The sequence below is a fragment of the Anomaloglossus baeobatrachus genome, chromosome 1 (genome assembly GCF_048569485.1).
Source record: "Anomaloglossus baeobatrachus isolate aAnoBae1 chromosome 1, aAnoBae1.hap1, whole genome shotgun sequence".
In the NCBI taxonomy this organism is placed as follows: domain Eukaryota; kingdom Metazoa; phylum Chordata; class Amphibia; order Anura; family Aromobatidae; genus Anomaloglossus; species Anomaloglossus baeobatrachus.
In genome coordinates this window covers 464,156,542-464,174,897 of record NC_134353.1, presented here as the reverse complement: position 1 = coordinate 464,174,897, position 18,356 = coordinate 464,156,542, and the positions used below count along the sequence as shown (strand labels likewise).

The following is an 18,356-nucleotide window of genomic DNA, read 5'->3' as shown; positions in this document are numbered from 1 at the left end:
AATGCAATGGCACAAATGTTTGATGATCCGAATCGCCGTGTTACCGCTGAAGCAGCTCTCCTTTCCTTACGTCAGGGAAAGCGGTCTGTCATTGAATACGCCACTGAGTTCAAGAGGTTAGTGGTAGACACCGATTGGGGAAACAATGCCTTATTGTCTGTTTTCAGAAAAGGTTTGTCCGGTACCATCAAGGACGAGTTAGCCCGTTCCGAATCTCCAGGGGATTTTGAACTGTTTCTCCAGCACTGTGTGCGCATTGATACCCGTTTGACGGAACGTAGACAGGAAAAATGGGCAGCTGTAAACCGTGTAAACAATATTGCGTTTCCTTCCAGAGAACCCGCTCTCAGGACGCCACGGGAGGCTGAGGACGTACCTATGCAAGTGGACTCTCTGCAAAAACGAGAGACCAATGAACGTCGTGAACACCGGCTCCGTGAGCGTTTGTGTTTCTATTGCGGTCAATCGGACCATTTCTTGATCGACTGCCCGAAACGTCCAAATCGCCCAAATAAGGTATTGGCAGCCATGGCAGAGTGTGACAACACGGACGCAGAGTCCGATATCTCTGAGGCAAGTGGACACTTGGATGCGGTGTTTCCCTTGACGGTAATGTCTACCTCACCGAAGGACTCAGAGGGGAAATATACCCATTGCTCACTCCCCATTCAGATCCGTTGGGAGGGACAGCTAATTCCTACCTCTGCAATGATAGACTCTGGGGCAGGGGGAAATTTCATGGACTCTTCCTTTGCCAGGAAACACGGTATCCGGACTCAGCAAAGATCCTCACCGGTTACCATGGAGACGGTAGACGGATCTCCGTTAATCTCTGGACCAGTGGATCGGGAAACCGTACCGCTCGAATGCGTGATGAAGCCAGGTCAGCAGGGGACCCTTGTTTTCATGATAATTTCTTCTCCTCATTTTCCGATTATTTTAGGTATTCCGTGGCTACGGTCTACAAATCCCGTCATCGATTGGGAGACCAAAGAAATATCCTTCCCACCGCAGAGTGGTCCGACCATTTGTCCAACTGTTCCGGTTCCAGTAACATCAAATACGGAGGGCACTGTACAGGTACCTGTTTTACCCCCGGTTTACCGTGACTTCGCTGATATATGCGACAAAAGAAAAGCTGATCGGCTTCCCCCGCATAGACCGTATGATTGCCCCATAGACTTACTCCCAGGGGCGGAGATTCCGTTTGGTCATGTCTACCCGTTGGCGGCACCTGAGCTAGAAGCACTAAAAGAGTATATTGATGAAAGCCTAGCCAAGGGATTTATTCGTCCGTCTACCTCACCCGCAGGGGCACCCATCTTTTTCGTGAAAAAGAAGGAGGGGACTCTGAGACCCTGTATTGACTATCGGGAACTGAATAAGATAACCATCCGGAACCGGTATCCGTTACCGTTGATTCCTGAGCTATTGGAGAGGGTCCAACAGGCAAAAATATTCACCAAATTAGACCTCCGTGGGGCATATAATCTGCTTCGTATACGTCCCGGAGACGAGTGGAAGACCGCGTTCCGATGTCGGTACGGACATTTTGAGTACCTAGTGATGCCTTTTGGACTTTGTAACGCTCCCGCGGCATTTCAACATCTAGTTAACGATATTTTTAGGGATATCATGGACCAATTCATGGTGATCTATCTGGACGATATCCTAATCTTTTCTGATTCTTTACAGGAACACCAGGAGCACGTTAAGACCGTACTTACCCGTCTGAGGGAAAACCATCTGTACATTAAACTGGAGAAATGCGAGTTCCACTGCTCACAAATACAATTCTTAGGTTATGTCATCTCTCCTCAGGGACTGAACATGGAATCTAGCAAGATACAAGCCATTCTCGACTGGCCGGAACCGGGAAACATCAAAGAGGTACAACGCTTTGTCGGTTTTGCCAACTTTTACCGACGCTTTATCCGTAACTTTTCAGAGATTGTTCGTCCCATCACTCTGTTAACCAAAAAAGGACAGAAGTTTGTGTGGTCCGCCCAGGCCCAGGAAGCATTCCATCGTCTCAAGGTATGTTTTACCTCAGCGCCAATATTGGTACATCCGAATCCCGCACTTCCCTTTATCGTGGAGGTTGACGCTTCCGACTATGCATTAGGGGCCATTCTGTCTCAAAGGACCGGGGACAAGAGTCTCTTGCATCCGTGTGCCTTCTTTTCCCGCCGGTTGTCCCCTGCAGAAAGGAACTATGACATTGCGGACAAGGAATTATTGGCGATTATTTCCGCTTTCAAGGAGTGGAGACACCACTTACAGGGAGCCGCACAGCAAGTGATAGTACTCACGGATCATCGTAATCTGGAATTTCTTAAGTCTGCCAGGTGCCTGTCTCCACGGCAAGCCCGTTGGAGCCTATTTCTTAACCAATTCAATTTTATCGTTACATACCGTCCAGGTTCACGTAATGGGAAAGCCGATGCCTTGTCCCGAATCCACGCCGTGGACTCCGTGCCTGGAACCCCGTCTCAGACCGTGTTATCGGATGCCAATTTCGTTGGAGTAATCCAGGACCAGGACTTGTGGAAGGACATCAAGCTGGCCTATGATGGTGACGTATTTCTTGCCGCCCCCCCGAATGATGTAACTCTTGTTCTTCGGAATGGTGTGTGGTTTAGAGAGCGACGCATTTATGTCCCGGAGGCCGTAAGACTTCGGGTTCTCAAGTTGGTTCATGACTACGTGTTGGACGGTCATAGGGGGGTACAGAAGACGCAGGAATTTCTGAGCCGGTTTTTCTGGTGGCCTACCTGTTTAAAGGACGTGAAGGACTATGTCCACTCATGTGTGGTTTGTGCCCGGTGCAAGGTCCCTCGTGTGGCTCCTACGGGACTCCTCCAACCGTTACCCGTGCCATCTCGCCCTTGGGGGTCTATCTCCATGGATTTTATTGTGGAGTTGCCAGTCTCAGGCGGGCATAATACCATTTTAGTGGTGGTGGATCGATTGACTAAAGCTGCTCACTTCATTCCGTGTACCGGTCTTCCCTCAGCCGCAGAGACAGTGGATTTGGTTATCCAGAACGTATTCCGATTGCATGGGGTACCAGACGAGATCATCTCCGATCGGGGCGTGCAGTTCACGTCTAGATTCTGGAAGGGGTTTTGTACGGCACTCCAGATTGATGTCTGTTTGTCTTCTGCATACCATCCTCAGACAAATGGGCAAACCGAGCGGACAAATCAAACCCTGGAACAATACCTTCGCTGTTATGTCAGCCATCTCCAAGACGATTGGTTGAAGATGCTTCCGTTGGCGGAGTTCTCCTACAACAACACTCAGAGCAGCTCCACTAAGGTAACGCCCTTTTTCGCTAACCTGGGTTACCATCCGACTATTTTGCCTAGGTCACCGGTTGCGGTTTCGGTGCCAGCGGTGGAGGACAGATTGACAGAAATACGACAAAATCTGGAGGTTCTAAAGGACACCGTGGCTACGGCCCAGGAGCGTTACAAGAGGTCGGCAGACACTCACCGGAAACCGGCACCCATGTACAAGGTAGGGGACTCTGTATGGTTATCCACCAAAAACCTGAGATTGGGTGTTCCTTCGCAGAAGCTGGGACAAAAATTCATCGGTCCGTTTAAGATCACCGGGATCGTGAGCCCTGTGGCCTGTCGGCTACGGTTACCGCACCATCTAAAGGTACACCCGGTCTTTCATGTGTCTCTCCTCAAACCCGTTTCCCCTAATACGTTTCATGGTCGTGTTGTGCCTCCTCCTCCGCCTGTGATGGTCGACGGCGAGGAGCAGTTCGTGGTTGAGGACATTATTGACTCCCGGCTCCATCGTCGTCGGCTTCAGTATCTGGTACGTTGGCAGGGGTACGCCCCCGAGGACGATTCCTGGGAACCGGTGGGTAACATTCGGGCACCCCGGAAGATTGCTCAGTTTCATCGACGTTTCCCGGACAAGCCAGGTCCTGATCCGTCCTGAGGCCGTCTCTGGGGGGGGGAGTAATGTCAGGTTTCCGGGTTTTCCAGTTCTCTGTTGAAAAAGCTTGCCCTCAGTTAACATGGAGTTTACTGTTCTGTTGCCCTACTTCCTGTCCAGCTGCTTAAAAGGCCGCCTCTAAACCTAGTCCAGTGCCTGAGTATACTGCTTGCTGTGTGCTCCTGCTTTGCTGCTGCTAATCCTGTTAGCCTTTGGATCCTCCTAAAGACTACCGACCGACCGACTCTGGACCTTACCCGGTTTCTCAAGTTGTGCCCGGATTCCGTCTGCCATCTTCGGTTAGCACTCTGCCCGGTTCTCTCTGGTTCGTAACCACTCTGGACATTCATCCCGTACGGACACTCCTGGACTTTTACCGTTTGCCCCTTGTGTCCCGGCTGCTGCGCATTTAGGCCTTCCGGGGTGATTGCCGGACAGTCCCTGTATACGGGTTCGCTCTGGTGGTCTCCCTGGGGGAGTCCGGTGCGTGGCCCCGGGAATTCCCTTCGCTCCGTTTTGGGAAAGTATTGTGTGTATTTGTACTGCTGTGTTTTCCGTTGTGTATCCGTGGTTACATATTATAAAATATCTTGTACCAAGAACTCGTCTCTGATTGTCATTGCCCTACGCTATCGAAATCCTCAGAACATATATAAGTATTACAGACACCTTCTATGCCGATTGGCCGCTGGTCATGTGCTTGTGACACGTGGTCACATGTCTCTGACACCTTCTATGCCGATTGGTCGCTAGTCATGTGCTTGTGACGCTTTGCTCGGTGATAGGCCAGCATGACGTCATTCATGTCGTTCTGGCAGCGGATTGGCTCTGGTGTCCTCCATCTTGGATGAGGCACAGAGTCTGTACAGTTAGGTCCAGAAATATTTGGACAGTGACACAAGTTTTGTTATTTTAGCTGTTTACAAAAACATGTTCAGAAATACAATTATATATATAACTAGAAGGTGGCCCGATTCTACGCATCGGGTATTCTAGAATTTACGTATTGTGTAGTTAATGTATGATTTTTGTTATATATATATATATATACAGTTAGGTCCAGAAATATTTGGACAGTGACACAAGTTTTGTTATTTTAGCTGTTTACAAAAACATGTTCAGAAATACAATTATATATATAATATGGGCTGAAAGTGCACACTCCCAGCTGCAATATGAGAGTTTTCACATCCAAATCGGAGAAAGGGTTTAGGAATCATAGCTCTGTAATGCATAGCCTCCTCTTTTTCAAGGGACCAAAAGTAATTGGACAAGGGACTCTAAGGGCTGCAATTAACTCTGAAGGCGTCTCCCTCGTTAACCTGTAATCAATGAAGTAGTTAAAAGGTCTGGGGTTGATTACAGGTGTCTGGTTTTGCATTTGGAAGCTGTTGCTATGACCAGACAACATGCGGTCTAAGGAACTCTCAATTGAGGTGAAGCAGAACATCCTGAGGCTGAAAAAAAAGAAAAAATCCATCAGAGAGATAGCAGACATGCTTGGAGTAGCAAAATCCACAGTCGGGTACATTCTGAGAAAAAAGGAATTGACTGGTGAGCTTGGGAACTCAAAAAGGCCTGGGCGTCCACGGATGACAACAGTGGTGGATGATCGCCGCATACTTTCTTTGCTGAAGAAGAACCCGTTCACAACATCAACTGAAGTCCAGAACACTCTCAGTGAAGTAGGTGTATCTGTCTCTAAGTCAACAGTAAAGAGAAGACTCCATGAAAGTAAATACAAAGGGTTCACATCTAGATGCAAACCATTCATCAATTCCAAAAATAGACAGGCCAGAGTTAAATTTGCTGAAAAACACCTCATGAAGCCAGCTCAGTTCTGGAAAAGTATTCTATGGACAGATGAGACAAAGATCAACCTGTACCAGAATGATGGGAAGAAAAAAGTTTGGAGAAGAAAGGGAACGGCACATGATCCAAGGCATACCACATCCTCTGTAAAACATGGTGGAGGCAACGTGATGGCATGGGCATGCATGGCTTTCAATGGCACTGGGTCACTTGTGTTTATTGATGACATAACAGCAGACAAGAGTAGCCGGATGAATTCTGCAGTGTACCGGGATATACTTTCAGCCCAGATTCAGCCAAATGCCGCAAAGTTGATCGGACGGCGCTTCATAGTACAGATGGACAATGACCCCAAGCATACAGCCAAAGCTACCCAGGAGTTCATGAGTGCAAAAAAGTGGAACATTCTGCAATGGCCAAGTCAATCACCAGATCTTAACCCAATTGAGCATGCATTTCACTTGCTCAAATCCAGACTTAAGACGGAAAGACCCACAAACAAGCAAGACCTGAAGGCTGCGGCTGTAAAGGCCTGGCAAAGCATTAAGAAGGAGGAAACCCAGCGTTTGGTGATGTCCATGGGTTCCAGACTTAAGGCAGTGATTGCCTCCAAAGGATTTGCAACAAAATATTGAAAATAAAAATATTTTGTTTGGGTTTGGTTTATTTGTCCAATTACTTTTGACCTCCTAAAATGTGGAGTGTTTGTAAAGAAATGTGTACAATTCCTACAATTTCTATCAGATAATTTTGTTCAAACCTTCAAATTAAACGTTACAATCTGCACTTGAATTCTGTTGTAGAGGTTTCATTTCAAATCCAATGTGGTGGCATGCAGAGCCCAACTCGCGAAAATTGTGTCACTGTCCAAATATTTCTGGACCTAACTGTAGATGTTGTTGTGTGTAGTTACCAAGTGTTTGTGTAGGGCGCTGTACATGTTCTGGGTGTTGTCTGGGTGTGGCGGGGGGTGAGAGCGGTGTTGTATGTGTGTTGCGTGTGTTGCGTTGTTTATGGAGCGCTGTGTGTCTGTAGCGTTATGTTTGTGTGTGTGTGTTGCGCGGTTTGTGTGTGTGTGGTGTGTTTTGGGGGAGGTATGTTTTGTGCAATGTGTGTGTTGTGCGGTATGTGCGTATATTTGTGTGTGCCGCGGTGTTTGTGTGTTGGGTGTTGTGTGTGTGCAGCGTTGTCTGTGTGTGTGGGTGTCTGTGTAGGACAGTTGTTTGTGGTTCCCAGTGTGTGTGTGTGGTGTGTTGTGCAGTGCACGCGCATGTGTGTGTGTGTGTGTTGGGGTGAGGTGTGCACTTCCCATCGTGCTCCATCCCCCATGCAGCGCACTCCCCATCGTGCTCCATCCCCCATGCAGCGCACTCCCCATCGTGCTCCATCCCCCATGCTGCGCACTGCCAAACGTGCTCCATCCGCCATGCTGCGCACTCCCAAACGTGCTCCATCCGCCATGCTGCGCACTCCCAAACGTGCTCCATCCGCCATGCTGCGCACTCCCAAACGTGCTCCATCCGCCATGCTGCGCACTCCCAAACGTGCTCCATCCGCCATGCTGCGCACTCCCAAACGTGCTCCATCCGCCATGCTGCGCACTCCCAAACGTGGTCCATCCGCCATGCTGCGCACTCCCAAACGTGCTCCATCCGCCATGCTGCGCACTCCCAAACGTGCTCCATCCGCCATGCTGCGCACTCCCAGACGTGCTCCATCCGCCATTCTGCGCACTCCCAAACGTGCTCCATCCCCCATGCTGCGCACCCCCCATCGTGCTCCATCCCCCATGCTGCACCAGCATCAGCCTCTCTACCCGCAGCATCAGCCTCTCTGCCCGCAGCATCAGCCTCTCTCCTCCCAGCATCAGCCTTTCTACCCGCAGCATCAGCCTCTCTCCTCCCAGCATCAGCCTCTCTGTCCCCAGCATCAGCCTCTCTGTCCCCAGCATCAGCCTCTCTCTCCCCAGCATCAGCCTCTCTTATCCCAGCATCAGCCTCTCTCCTCCCAGCATCAGCCTTTTCTGTCCCCAGCATCAGCCTCTCTCCTCCCAGCATCAGCCTCTCTCCTCCCAGCATCAGCCTCTCTCCTCCCAGCATCAGCCTCTCTCCTCCCAGCATCAGCCTCTCTTATCCCAGCATCAGCCTCTCTCCTCCCAGCATCAGCCTTTTCAGTCCCCAGCTTCAGCCTCTCTCCTCCCAGCATCAGCCTCTCTCCTCCCAGCATCAGCCTCTCTTCTCCCAGCATCAGCCTTTTCTGTCCCCAGCATCAGCCTCTCTCCTCCCAGCCTACCCCAGCCTCAGCCTCCCCCAGCATCAGCCTCCCCCAGCATCAGCCTCTCTCCTCCCAGCATCAGCCTCTCTCTTCCCAGCATCAGCCTCTCTCCTCCCAGCCTACCCCAGCCTCAGCCTCCCCCAGCATCAGCCTCCCCCAGCATCAGCCTCTCTCTTCCCAGCATCAGCCTCTCTCTTCCCAGCATCAGCCTCTCTCCTCCCAGCCTACCCCAGCCTCAGCCTCCCCCAGCATCAGCCTCTCTCCTCCCAGCATCAGCCTTTTCGGTCCCCAGCATCAGCCTCTCTCCTCCCAGCATCAGCCTCTCTCCTCCCAGCATCAGCCTCTCTCCTCCCAGCATCAGCCTTTTCGGTCCCCAGCATCAGCCTCTCTCCTCCCAGCCTACCCCAGCCTCAGCCTCCCCCAGCATCAGCCTCTCTTCTCTCAGCCTCCCCATCCCAGCCTTCCCCAGGATCAGCCTCTTTCCTCCCAGCCTCCTCCAGCACGCCATGCTCCTCTGCCGACACTCACAGATCCGATCGCATACACTCACACACACCCACACACACCCGATCGCATACACTCACACACACCCGATCGCATACACTCACACACACCCGATCGCATACACTCACACACACACACATTGACGATATTGCACATACGCGCTCATACTCACAACATCCGGAGATACCACATGCTTCTGGCCATGTGATCCTCCGGCAGGTCCTGGAAGCTCACAGCACAGTATCGCCGCCGAGAAGCAAGCGATATCCCAGGATGTTGTGAGTGTGTGGATGCGATGTGATGTGTGTGTGAGGTGTGTGTGAGAGTGAGTGTGATCTGATGTGTGTGTGTGTATGTGTGTGTGCTGTTATGTGTGTGCGTGTGTATATGTTCCGCCGCTGCAGGACCTTGATGCGCTGGTAACTATGCTACCATGGTTACCAGCGTATCTTGTCCCCCGCTCACACGGGAGCCCACACCAGCATACGCCGGCCAGCCCCCGCAATGCGAGGGTATGTGTCGGCTGGTTTGGCGGCGTACGCTGATGTGGGCTCCCAGGGGTAAAGTACTCACCTGGTAGTCGTGGCTCCGTGACCGTGTCGGTTCGGGGAATGCGTGGGGGGGCGGGGCCAGAGCTAGCGTGTTGGTTCGGGGAATGCATGGGGGGCGGGGCCAGAGCTAGCGTGCATTGTGTGAGGGGGGCGGGGCGTGGCTGAGCTGCCAATGCCTGCAGGGTGCCGGGGCGAGAGGCCAATCTGTGGGGAGGCGGAGCCTGGGCGAGCGGCCAGCCAATCCGTGTGGGGGCGCAGCCTGGGCGAGCGGCCAATCCGTGCGGGGGGGCGGGGCCATGGCGAGCCCAGCGGCCAATCAGCTTTGTGTCACTGTAAGGACACAATTTTGGAGCAAGACAGGCAGACAGACAGACAGACAGACAGACAGAATAAGGCAATTATATATATAGATATGGGCTGAAAGTGCACACTCCCAGCTGAAATATGAGAGTTTTCACATCCAAATCGGAGAAAGGGTTTAGGAATCATAGCTCTGTAATGCATAGCCTCCTCTTTTTAAAGGGACCAAAAGTAATTGGACAAGGGACTCTAAGGGCTGCAATTAACTCTGCAGGCGTCTCCCTCGTTAACCTGTAATCAATGAAGTAGTTAAAAGGTCTGGGGTTGATTACAGGTGTGTGGTTTTGCATTTGGAAGCTGTTGCTGTGACCAGACAACATGCGGTCTAAGGAACTCTCAATTGAGGTGAAGCAGAACATCCTGAGGCTGAAAAAAAAGAAAAAATCCATCAGAGAGATAGCAGACATGCTTGGAGTAGCAAAATCAACAGTCGGGTACATTCTGAGAAAAAAGGAATTGACTGGTGAGCTTGGGAACTCAAAAAGGCCTGGGCGTCCACGGATGACAACAGTGGTGGATGATCGCCGCATACTTTCTTTGGTGAAGAAGAACCCGTTCACAACATCAACTGAAGTCCAGAACACTCTCAGTGAAGTAGGTGTATCTGTCTCTAAGTCAACAGTAAAGAGAAGACTCCATGAAAGTAAATACAAAGGGTTCACATCTAGATGCAAACCATTCATCAATTCCAAAAATAGACAGGCCAGAGTTAAATTTGCTGAAAAACACCTCATGAAGCCAGCTCAGTTCTGGAAAAGTATTCTATAGACAGATGAGACAAAAATCAACCTGTACCAGAATGATGGGAAGAAAAAAGTTTGGAGAAGAAAGGGAACGGCACATGATCCAAGGCACACCACATCCTCTGTAAAACATGGTGGAGGCAACGTGATGGCATGGGCATGCATGGCTTTTAATGGCACTGGGTCACTTGTGTTTATTGATGACATAACAGCAGACAAGAGTAGCCGGATGAATTCTGAAGTGTACCGGGATATACTTTTAGCCCAGATTCAGCCAAATGCCGCAAAGTTGATCGGACGGCGCTTCATAGTACAGATGGACAATGACCCCAAGCATACAGCCAAAGCTACCCAGGAGTTCATGAGTGCAAAAAAGTGGAACATTCTGCAATGGCCAAGTCAATCACCAGATCTTAACCCAATTGAGCATGCATTTCACTTGCTCAAATCCAGACTTAAGACGGAAAGACCCACAAACAAGCAAGACCTGAAGGCTGCGGCTGTAAAGGCCTGGCAAAGCATTAAGAAGGAGGAAACCCAGCGTTTGGTGATGTCCATGGGTTCCAGACTTAAGGCAGTGATTGCCTCCAAAGGATTCGCAACAAATTATTGAAAATAAAAATATTTTGTTTGGGTTTGGTTTATTTGTCCAATTACTTTTGACCTCCTAAAATGTGGAGTTTGTAAAGAAATGTGTACAATTCCTACAATTTCTATCAGATATTTTTGTTCAAACCTTCAAATTAAACGTTACAATCTGCACTTGAATTCTGTTGTAGAGGTTTCATTTCAAATCCAATGTAGTGGCATGCAGAGCCCAACTCGCGAAAATTGTGTCACTGTCCAAATATTTGTGGACCTAACTGTATAAGACCCTGATGCATGCCGCACGGCGCTCAGTCCTCTTGGTTCATGCATGAGAGTAGACGCTCTGTGCACGTTCCTCTAGGCATCTCTCTGTCTATGCTAGGTGAGCGCTACCGGCAGGGTAGCGTTCTTATACCTTACAGCTTCGGCTGCAGTCCGTATCCTTACCTCTTAGGGGAGCGGACATAGGCAGGTGCCTGAGGCACATGGTCCGGCTGGGCCTTGTGATTCTACTCGTAGGTGGACGTTGCCGCTAGGGTAACGTTCCTTATACTGCGTCTGGCAGTTGTTCGTATCCTCGCACACTAGGGGAGCGAACAGATGTAGGAGCTTTGTGCGGCTTATGCTGCTGTCCATCTCTTTTGCACCAGTAGAAGAGCGGACCTAGGCAGGTGCCATATCTAGTGGTTCATGTCCTCGCACACTAGTGGAGCGAACGCAGGTAGGAGCTTTGTGCGGCTTACGCTGCTGTCCGTCTCCTGGCACCACTAGAGGAACGGACCTAGATAGGTGCCATTTCACACTCACTGCCTTTGTCTCTGTGATTATTAACAGAGACCATTCCACACACCCTCCAAGTAAGGGAGGAATTGCCTTTTTTACTAATTATACTCCTCTGTGAGTTTAACAGAGGTATTGCACTCTGCCATAGTCTGCAGCAGCGTCTTTGCACGGTGGACCCTGACTGTCTGATACTCCTTTAGGTTTTATTATCAGACAGCCCCCCCGTAACACAATAGTCATGCAGACCAATTTGATGGTGTTCGGTGTATTGTTTTAGCACTGACAGGCTGACCCCCCCCACCCCTGTAACCTCTGCAGCAATGCTGGCAGCACTCATACCTCTATGTTGAATAGACAACCCCTGGATATGACGCTGAGCAAACAAACTAAACTTCTTTGGTTGACCATGGTGAGGCTTGTTCTGAGTGGAACCTGTCTTGTTAAACTGCTGTATGGCCGCAAATCAGTTTCAAGACATTGACAATCTTTTTTATAGTCTAGGCCATCCTTTTGTGAAGCAACAATTCTTTGTTTCAGATCCTCAGAGAATTCCTTGCCATGAGGGGCCATGTTGAATGTCCAGTGACCAGTATGAGAGAGTGTGTGAGTGATGATAACAAACTTACCACACCTGCTCTCCATTCACACCTGAGACATGGTAATACTATTGAGTTACATGAGTTACATGACACCAGGGAGTAAAAATGGCTAACTGGGCACAATTTGGCCATCTTCATTTAGGGGTGTACTCACTTTTATTGCCAGCAATTTAGAAATTAATTGTGTGCTGAATTATTTAGAGGACACCAAATGTACACTGTTATACAAGCTGTACACTGACTACTTGACACTGTATCAAAGTGTCAGATCTTCACTGTTGTTCCATCAAAAGATATAATAACATATTTACAAAAATGTGAAAGGTCTATTCACTTTTGTGTTATACTGTAGGTAGGCAAAGTGAGTAGAAATCTACTGCTAATGACTAATTTTTGGGTTGCTTTTACTGCACTCCCACATTTGATAATGCACATCAGATGGCCATTATGTCGCCATAGCCAACTTTTGTAGTGCCAGTGTGGAACTACATTCACACTAACCTGGGCAACAATATTCTTTGGCTCCTGCGTTAATTGTGAAAGTTTTTCATTTGGTTGTCCTCATTGTTCCCAACTATGCTCATTGATCTCTGCCTGCCCTTTCACTCAATTGATTGAAATATTGCAAGTAATGATTACTCCTCGGGTTTGTATGCTTGCAATTGGATGTTACTTAAGCTGCATTTACACTGAAAGATTATTATGAACTCCTAACAATAATCTCAGTGTAAACAGGTGTCCGACCATCCGATGTATGATCACCCAATGTATGATTTTTTGTGCACTGCAAAAGATAATCATTCTCCACACTGTATTGTCCTGTGTAAATAGGACTCTAAAGGTGGTGTCACACACAGCGACGGCGACAACGACGTCGCTGCTAAGTCACCATTTTCTGTGACGTAGCAGCGACGTCCCGTCGCTGTCGCTGTGTGTGACATCCAGGAATGACCAGGCCCCTGCTGTGAGGTCGCCGATCGTTGCTGAATGTCCTGCTTCATTTTTTGGACATTGCTCTCCCGCTGTGAAGCACACATCGCTGTGTGTGACAGCGAGAGAGCAATGATCTGAATGTGCAGGAAGCAGGGAGATGGCTTCTGGCAGCTTGCGGTAAGCTGTAACCAAGGTAAACATCGGGTAACCAAGCAAAGCGCTTCGCTGGTTACCCGATATTTACCTTAGTTACTTGCGTCCGCCTCTCTCAGGCACCCTGCACGCGTAGCCAGAGTATACATCGGGTAAATAAGCAAAGGTTTGCTTATTAACCCGATGTGTACTCTGGCTAGGAGTGCAGGGAGCCAGCGCTAAATGGTGTGCGCTGGTAACCAAGGTAAATATCGGGTAACCAGAGAAGCATTTTGCTTGGTTACCCGATATTTACCTTAGTTACCAAGCACAGCATCGCTTCCACGCGTCACTGCTGGCAGGGGCTGGTCACTGGTGACATCTGCCTGTTTGACAGCTCAACAGCGACCATGTAACGACACAGCAGCGATCTTGATAAGGTCAGGTTGTCAGTCGTGATCGCTGCTGCATCGCTACGTGTGACCCTAGCTTTACTGTAGAGAATCATTGAAGCCTATGTGAACTGTGCAATCTATTATAAATCACTTAGTGTGCATAGTTTACTTCAGCCTGCCTTTGTAAACAGGCTAATAAACAATGTATAAGTTCTTGCCACCGGTCGATCTGTGTAAATTGACTTTAAGATACAATTAAATGAACACAACCACATACCTCCCTCTAGAAACCCCTGTTAAGGGTTGCATAATTTAGGGTAATTCAATCCAATTTATGCATCCACATTTTAAACCAACCCATCTGTTCGATGTATAAACGGATCTAGGTAGAAATATGACTAGTTTTAAATGCGGAAGTTAAGATACATTTAAAGAAATCAGTGGGCTAAGAGCCAAGAATACGTAACACGTCTCCTATTGGGTAAACTTCAAAAACAGCTTATTCTGAGATATATATGTATATGTGTTTACGCATTTTATATTAAGCTAAGTCAGCATGATTCACTTATGACCAGAAAGTCCTGTATGTGAGTTTCAAGCGCCATCTTGAGTCCAGTTTTTGGATATCTTCATATAATTCTTAATACTCATAACAGTTCATAACCATGTCCATAACACCCCCCAAGCTAAATTCAGCTGCAGCACATACTCTACTCACAAAAGTTACGGATAGTTGGTGAAGTGTCAGGATGATCCTAAAATGCACTTTTAAGTCTTTCAGATTAACTTAATGTGACCTTCTCTAAACTTTTGAATACACATGTTCAACTGTTCAATGTTTCAGTACTTTTTGCACAACTTACTATTTTCTGTCAAGTATCTTAATAGCAAAATTCACAACAAGTGTTTGACCCATCAATTGCCAAATAAATTTTGGGGTTCAGTTAGAATTGGCATTTTAAAAGTCCTCCTCATCATGGTGTTTACGCTTTGATGTCATGAAACCAAGACGACACCTAACAGTTAATCAACAGTACCTCGCCATTGTAAAGGTGATGCCACACATAGCGACGACGACAACGACGTCGCTGCTAAGTCACCATTTTCTGTGACGTAGCAGCGACGTCCCGTCGCTGTGTGTGACATCCAGCAACGACCTGGCCCCTGCTGTGAGGTCGTCGGTCGTTGCTGAATGTCCTGCTTCATTTTTTGGACGTTGCTCTCCCGCTGTGAAGCACACATCGCTGTGTGTGACAGCGAGAGAGCGACGAACTGAAGCGAGAAGGGAGCAGGGAGCCGGCGTCTGGCAACCTGCGGTAAGCTGTAACCACGGTAAACATCGGGTAACCAAGAAGCCCTTTCCTTGGTTACCCGATATTTACCTTAGTTACTAGCGTCCCGCTCTCACGCTGCCAGTGCCAGCTCCCTGCATACGTAGCTGGAGTACACATCGGGTAATTAAACCGATGTGTACTCTGGCTAGGAGTTCAGGGAACAGGGAGCCAGCACTGGCAGCGTGAGCGGCGGACGCTAGTAACTAAGGTAAATATTGGGTAACCAAGAGAAGTGCTTTTCTTGGTTACCCGATATTTACCTTAGTTACACTTCCACGCGTCGCTGCTGGCTGGGGGCTGGTCACTGGTCGCTGGTGAGATCTGCCTGTTTGACAGCTCACCAGCGACAATGTAACGACGCAGCAGCGATCCTGATAAGGTCAGATCGCTGGTCATGATCGCTGCTGCGTCGCTATGTGTGACACCACCTTAAGTCTTCAAGCAGGATGTTTTTAAAAGGAAGTAGTCACTGAGCTTATATTGTCATTGAGTGTCATCAGCAGGTTGCAACAGAGATTCATTGAGACTGGAAGATTCACAGAAATTCAAAGAAGTTGAATATTAACTAGTTAAATAGCAGGTCATTTTACTTCTTACATAACAAGACACTTTTTTTGTATGTGTGGTTTTAAGAACTCCCCTCAATTTTTTTTTTGTTTGGATATTTAAATAACATTTACCTCTTTTTCTTGTGATACATGAGAATGAATTCTTTAGTCATAAAATTAGTGTCTGCTTTTCAAAATTATTAAATGTTTGTTTCTGACAATAAGGGGCTACTAAAAAAGAGTTATGTTATGCTCTCCTTTCAATAACATTCAACATTATATATTGGACAAATGTGAATGAAAGACTCCTCAAAATAATGCAAAACATATTTGCTGATTGTTTGCCAAAGTGAAGCTAAGCCATCGCATGCACAAGAGTCCAACATTTAATAACAAAGCAGGAGGACTGGAGTATTAAGTGCAAAAATATAAGATTTTATTAACAACAATGAATCAAAAACAGAAGACACAATAAAACCACTGTGTACATAGAATCAAAGATGATGGGGGATGTGACATCTCAAATGGCAGTATATGGACTGATAGAGCTGCAAATGCGAGATGGCCAGGAAAATGGGAAGGAACATGGTCAATACAAATAGAGTGTAATACATATTAATGTCACTGTGGACTATCCTTCACCAAAGCTAAGAATAGCACCATTCCACAGTTAAAGGGAATGAACATATCAAATTACTAAAGTGCCAGGTGCATAGCTGTGTCCGAGGAAAGATTCCTGGTGGTCACAATAATCCCCACAGAGCAAACCTAAGGACCCCCAATGAATGTTTCACCAGGGTTTCTAATAGATTCATCAGGGAGGAAGATCTTCCCACATTATATACTCCTTCTTTGTTATTATATATTGGACACATTTTGTTTTTTGGGGAACTGGGCTGGAAGCAGCGATAATGTTCGAGTGATAAGACATTTGTTGTAACTAAACAACCTCATATAGTCTAATAAGTGACAACACTGAATTCAGTTTTTCAGTGCCTATCTCCTGCTGTCTTCAGAATATATAGCAATAACCTACTGACAGTTTCCCTTCAATCAGTTGTATATGAAATCTTTATATGAGAAATGTTCACAATATCCATATAACACTTGTTTTAGCAATAATATTTCGCCAAATGTTATTAAACAAAAAAAAAAATATTTCTTAATATTTGTTTTAGTGCCTAAAATGGAGCACCAGCAGTACCAGCATGACCTGAAAGTTCCGTGGCATGTTACTTCATCTGCTCTCCACACCCAAGCCTCAGACAGAGTCTGCCAGCTGGCAAAGCCTAAAGCCCGTAAGGCTTTCTTCGAGGGGTTTGACCCATTCCGAATCTCGCCTGCCGCTAAGCATGCTAATGCATCTTCTCGTATTATAGAGCTGTGTACACCACCTGCTCATAGACAGCACCATAAAAAAGTCTAGGATATAGCTTTTATGAGTGTAACAAACAACTGTCTAAATTCAATAAATAAATCATTTTAACTTTTGGATCAAATCTGGTTTGTAGCTAAGAGAAAATATACATTTTGCAATTTTGGAAGGAGGTTAACAGATGCAGTTGAAAGCTTACAATTTATAAAAACTGAATAGAAATCCCACTAATGTTTATGGTGGTTCTTAGATAATATGTTGATCAGATTTCAACAGCCTGCCTCTCCACAGACAAATACGGCAACTTACGGACATCAGATTTTATTCAACTGAAAAGCAGATAAGTCTAAATTAGGTTTTTTGTATGGTTTCTTTAAATCTAATGAACATTCAATGGAGGTTGCACCCATTATCACAGTAGCATTTGTATAAAACAAAATAGAATTGATGTATGTTGTTTCCATCCGTGATAAAACCAAAATGATCAATAATTCTCCTTTAGGCTGCATTACACATCAGTTTTTCTCATTCCATGTACTCATTTTGATGCACAGACCTGCTGTCGGTCTCCTGACATTTATATATTCATATACATCACCGCACTCTCAAGGATAATTTTGCAGATGTGCTCAAAGTTTATTTACATACAGTACAGACCAAAAGTTTGGACACACCTTCTCATTCAAAGAGTTTTCTATATTTTCATGACTTTAAAAATTGTAGATTCACATTGAAGGCATCAAAACTATGAATTAAAACATGTGGAATGAAATACTTAAAAAAGTGTGAAACAACTGAAGATATGTCTTATATTCTAGGTTCTTCAAAGTAGCCACCTTTTGCTTTGAATACTGCTTTGCAAACTCTTGGCATTCTCTTGATGATCTTCAAGAGGTAGTCACCGGAAATGGTTTTCCAACAGTCTTGAAGGAGTTCCCAGAGATGCTTAGCACTTGTTGGACCTTTTGCCTTCACTCTGCGGTCCAGCTCACCCCAAACCATCTTGATTGGGTTCAGGTCTGGTGACTGTGAAGACCAGGTCATCTGGCGTAGCACCCCATCACTCTCCTTCTTAGTCAAATAGCCCTTACACAGCCTGGAGGTGTGTTTGGGGTCATTGTCCTGTTGAAAAATAAATGATGGTCCAACTAAACGCAAACCGGATGTAATAGCATGCCTCTGCAAGATGCTGTGGTAGCCATGCTGGTTTAGTATGCCTTCAATTTTAAATAAATCCCCAACAGTGTCACCAGCAAAGCACCTCCACACCATCACACCTCCTCCTCCATGCTTCACGGTGGGAACCAGGCATGTAGAGTCCATCCGTTCACCTTTTCTACAAAGACACGGTGGTTGGATCCAAAGATCTCAAATTTGGACTCATCAGACCAAAGTACAGATTTCCACTGGTCTAATGTCCATTCCTTGTGTTCTTTAGCCCAAAAAATCTCTTCTGCTTGTTGCCTGT

General features: G+C 47.0%; 1 protein-coding gene across 4 annotated transcripts in view; it reads left to right on the top strand.

Annotated features, from left to right (window-relative positions):
* The window catches only part of SPMAP2 (sperm microtubule associated protein 2), a 321,282-nt gene extending 304,283 nt beyond the window's left edge, over positions 1–16,999 (top strand). For all 4 annotated transcript variants that reach the window (XM_075338028.1, XM_075338020.1, XM_075338041.1 and 1 more), the window contains one exon: positions 16,692–16,999. In XM_075338028.1, coding sequence (XP_075194143.1) covers positions 16,692–16,939 — 248 coding nt within the window. In that variant the 3' untranslated portion in view covers positions 16,940–16,999. The remainder of the gene's footprint in view (positions 1–16,691) is intronic.
* The last annotated feature ends 1,357 nt before the right edge of the window (positions 17,000–18,356 follow it).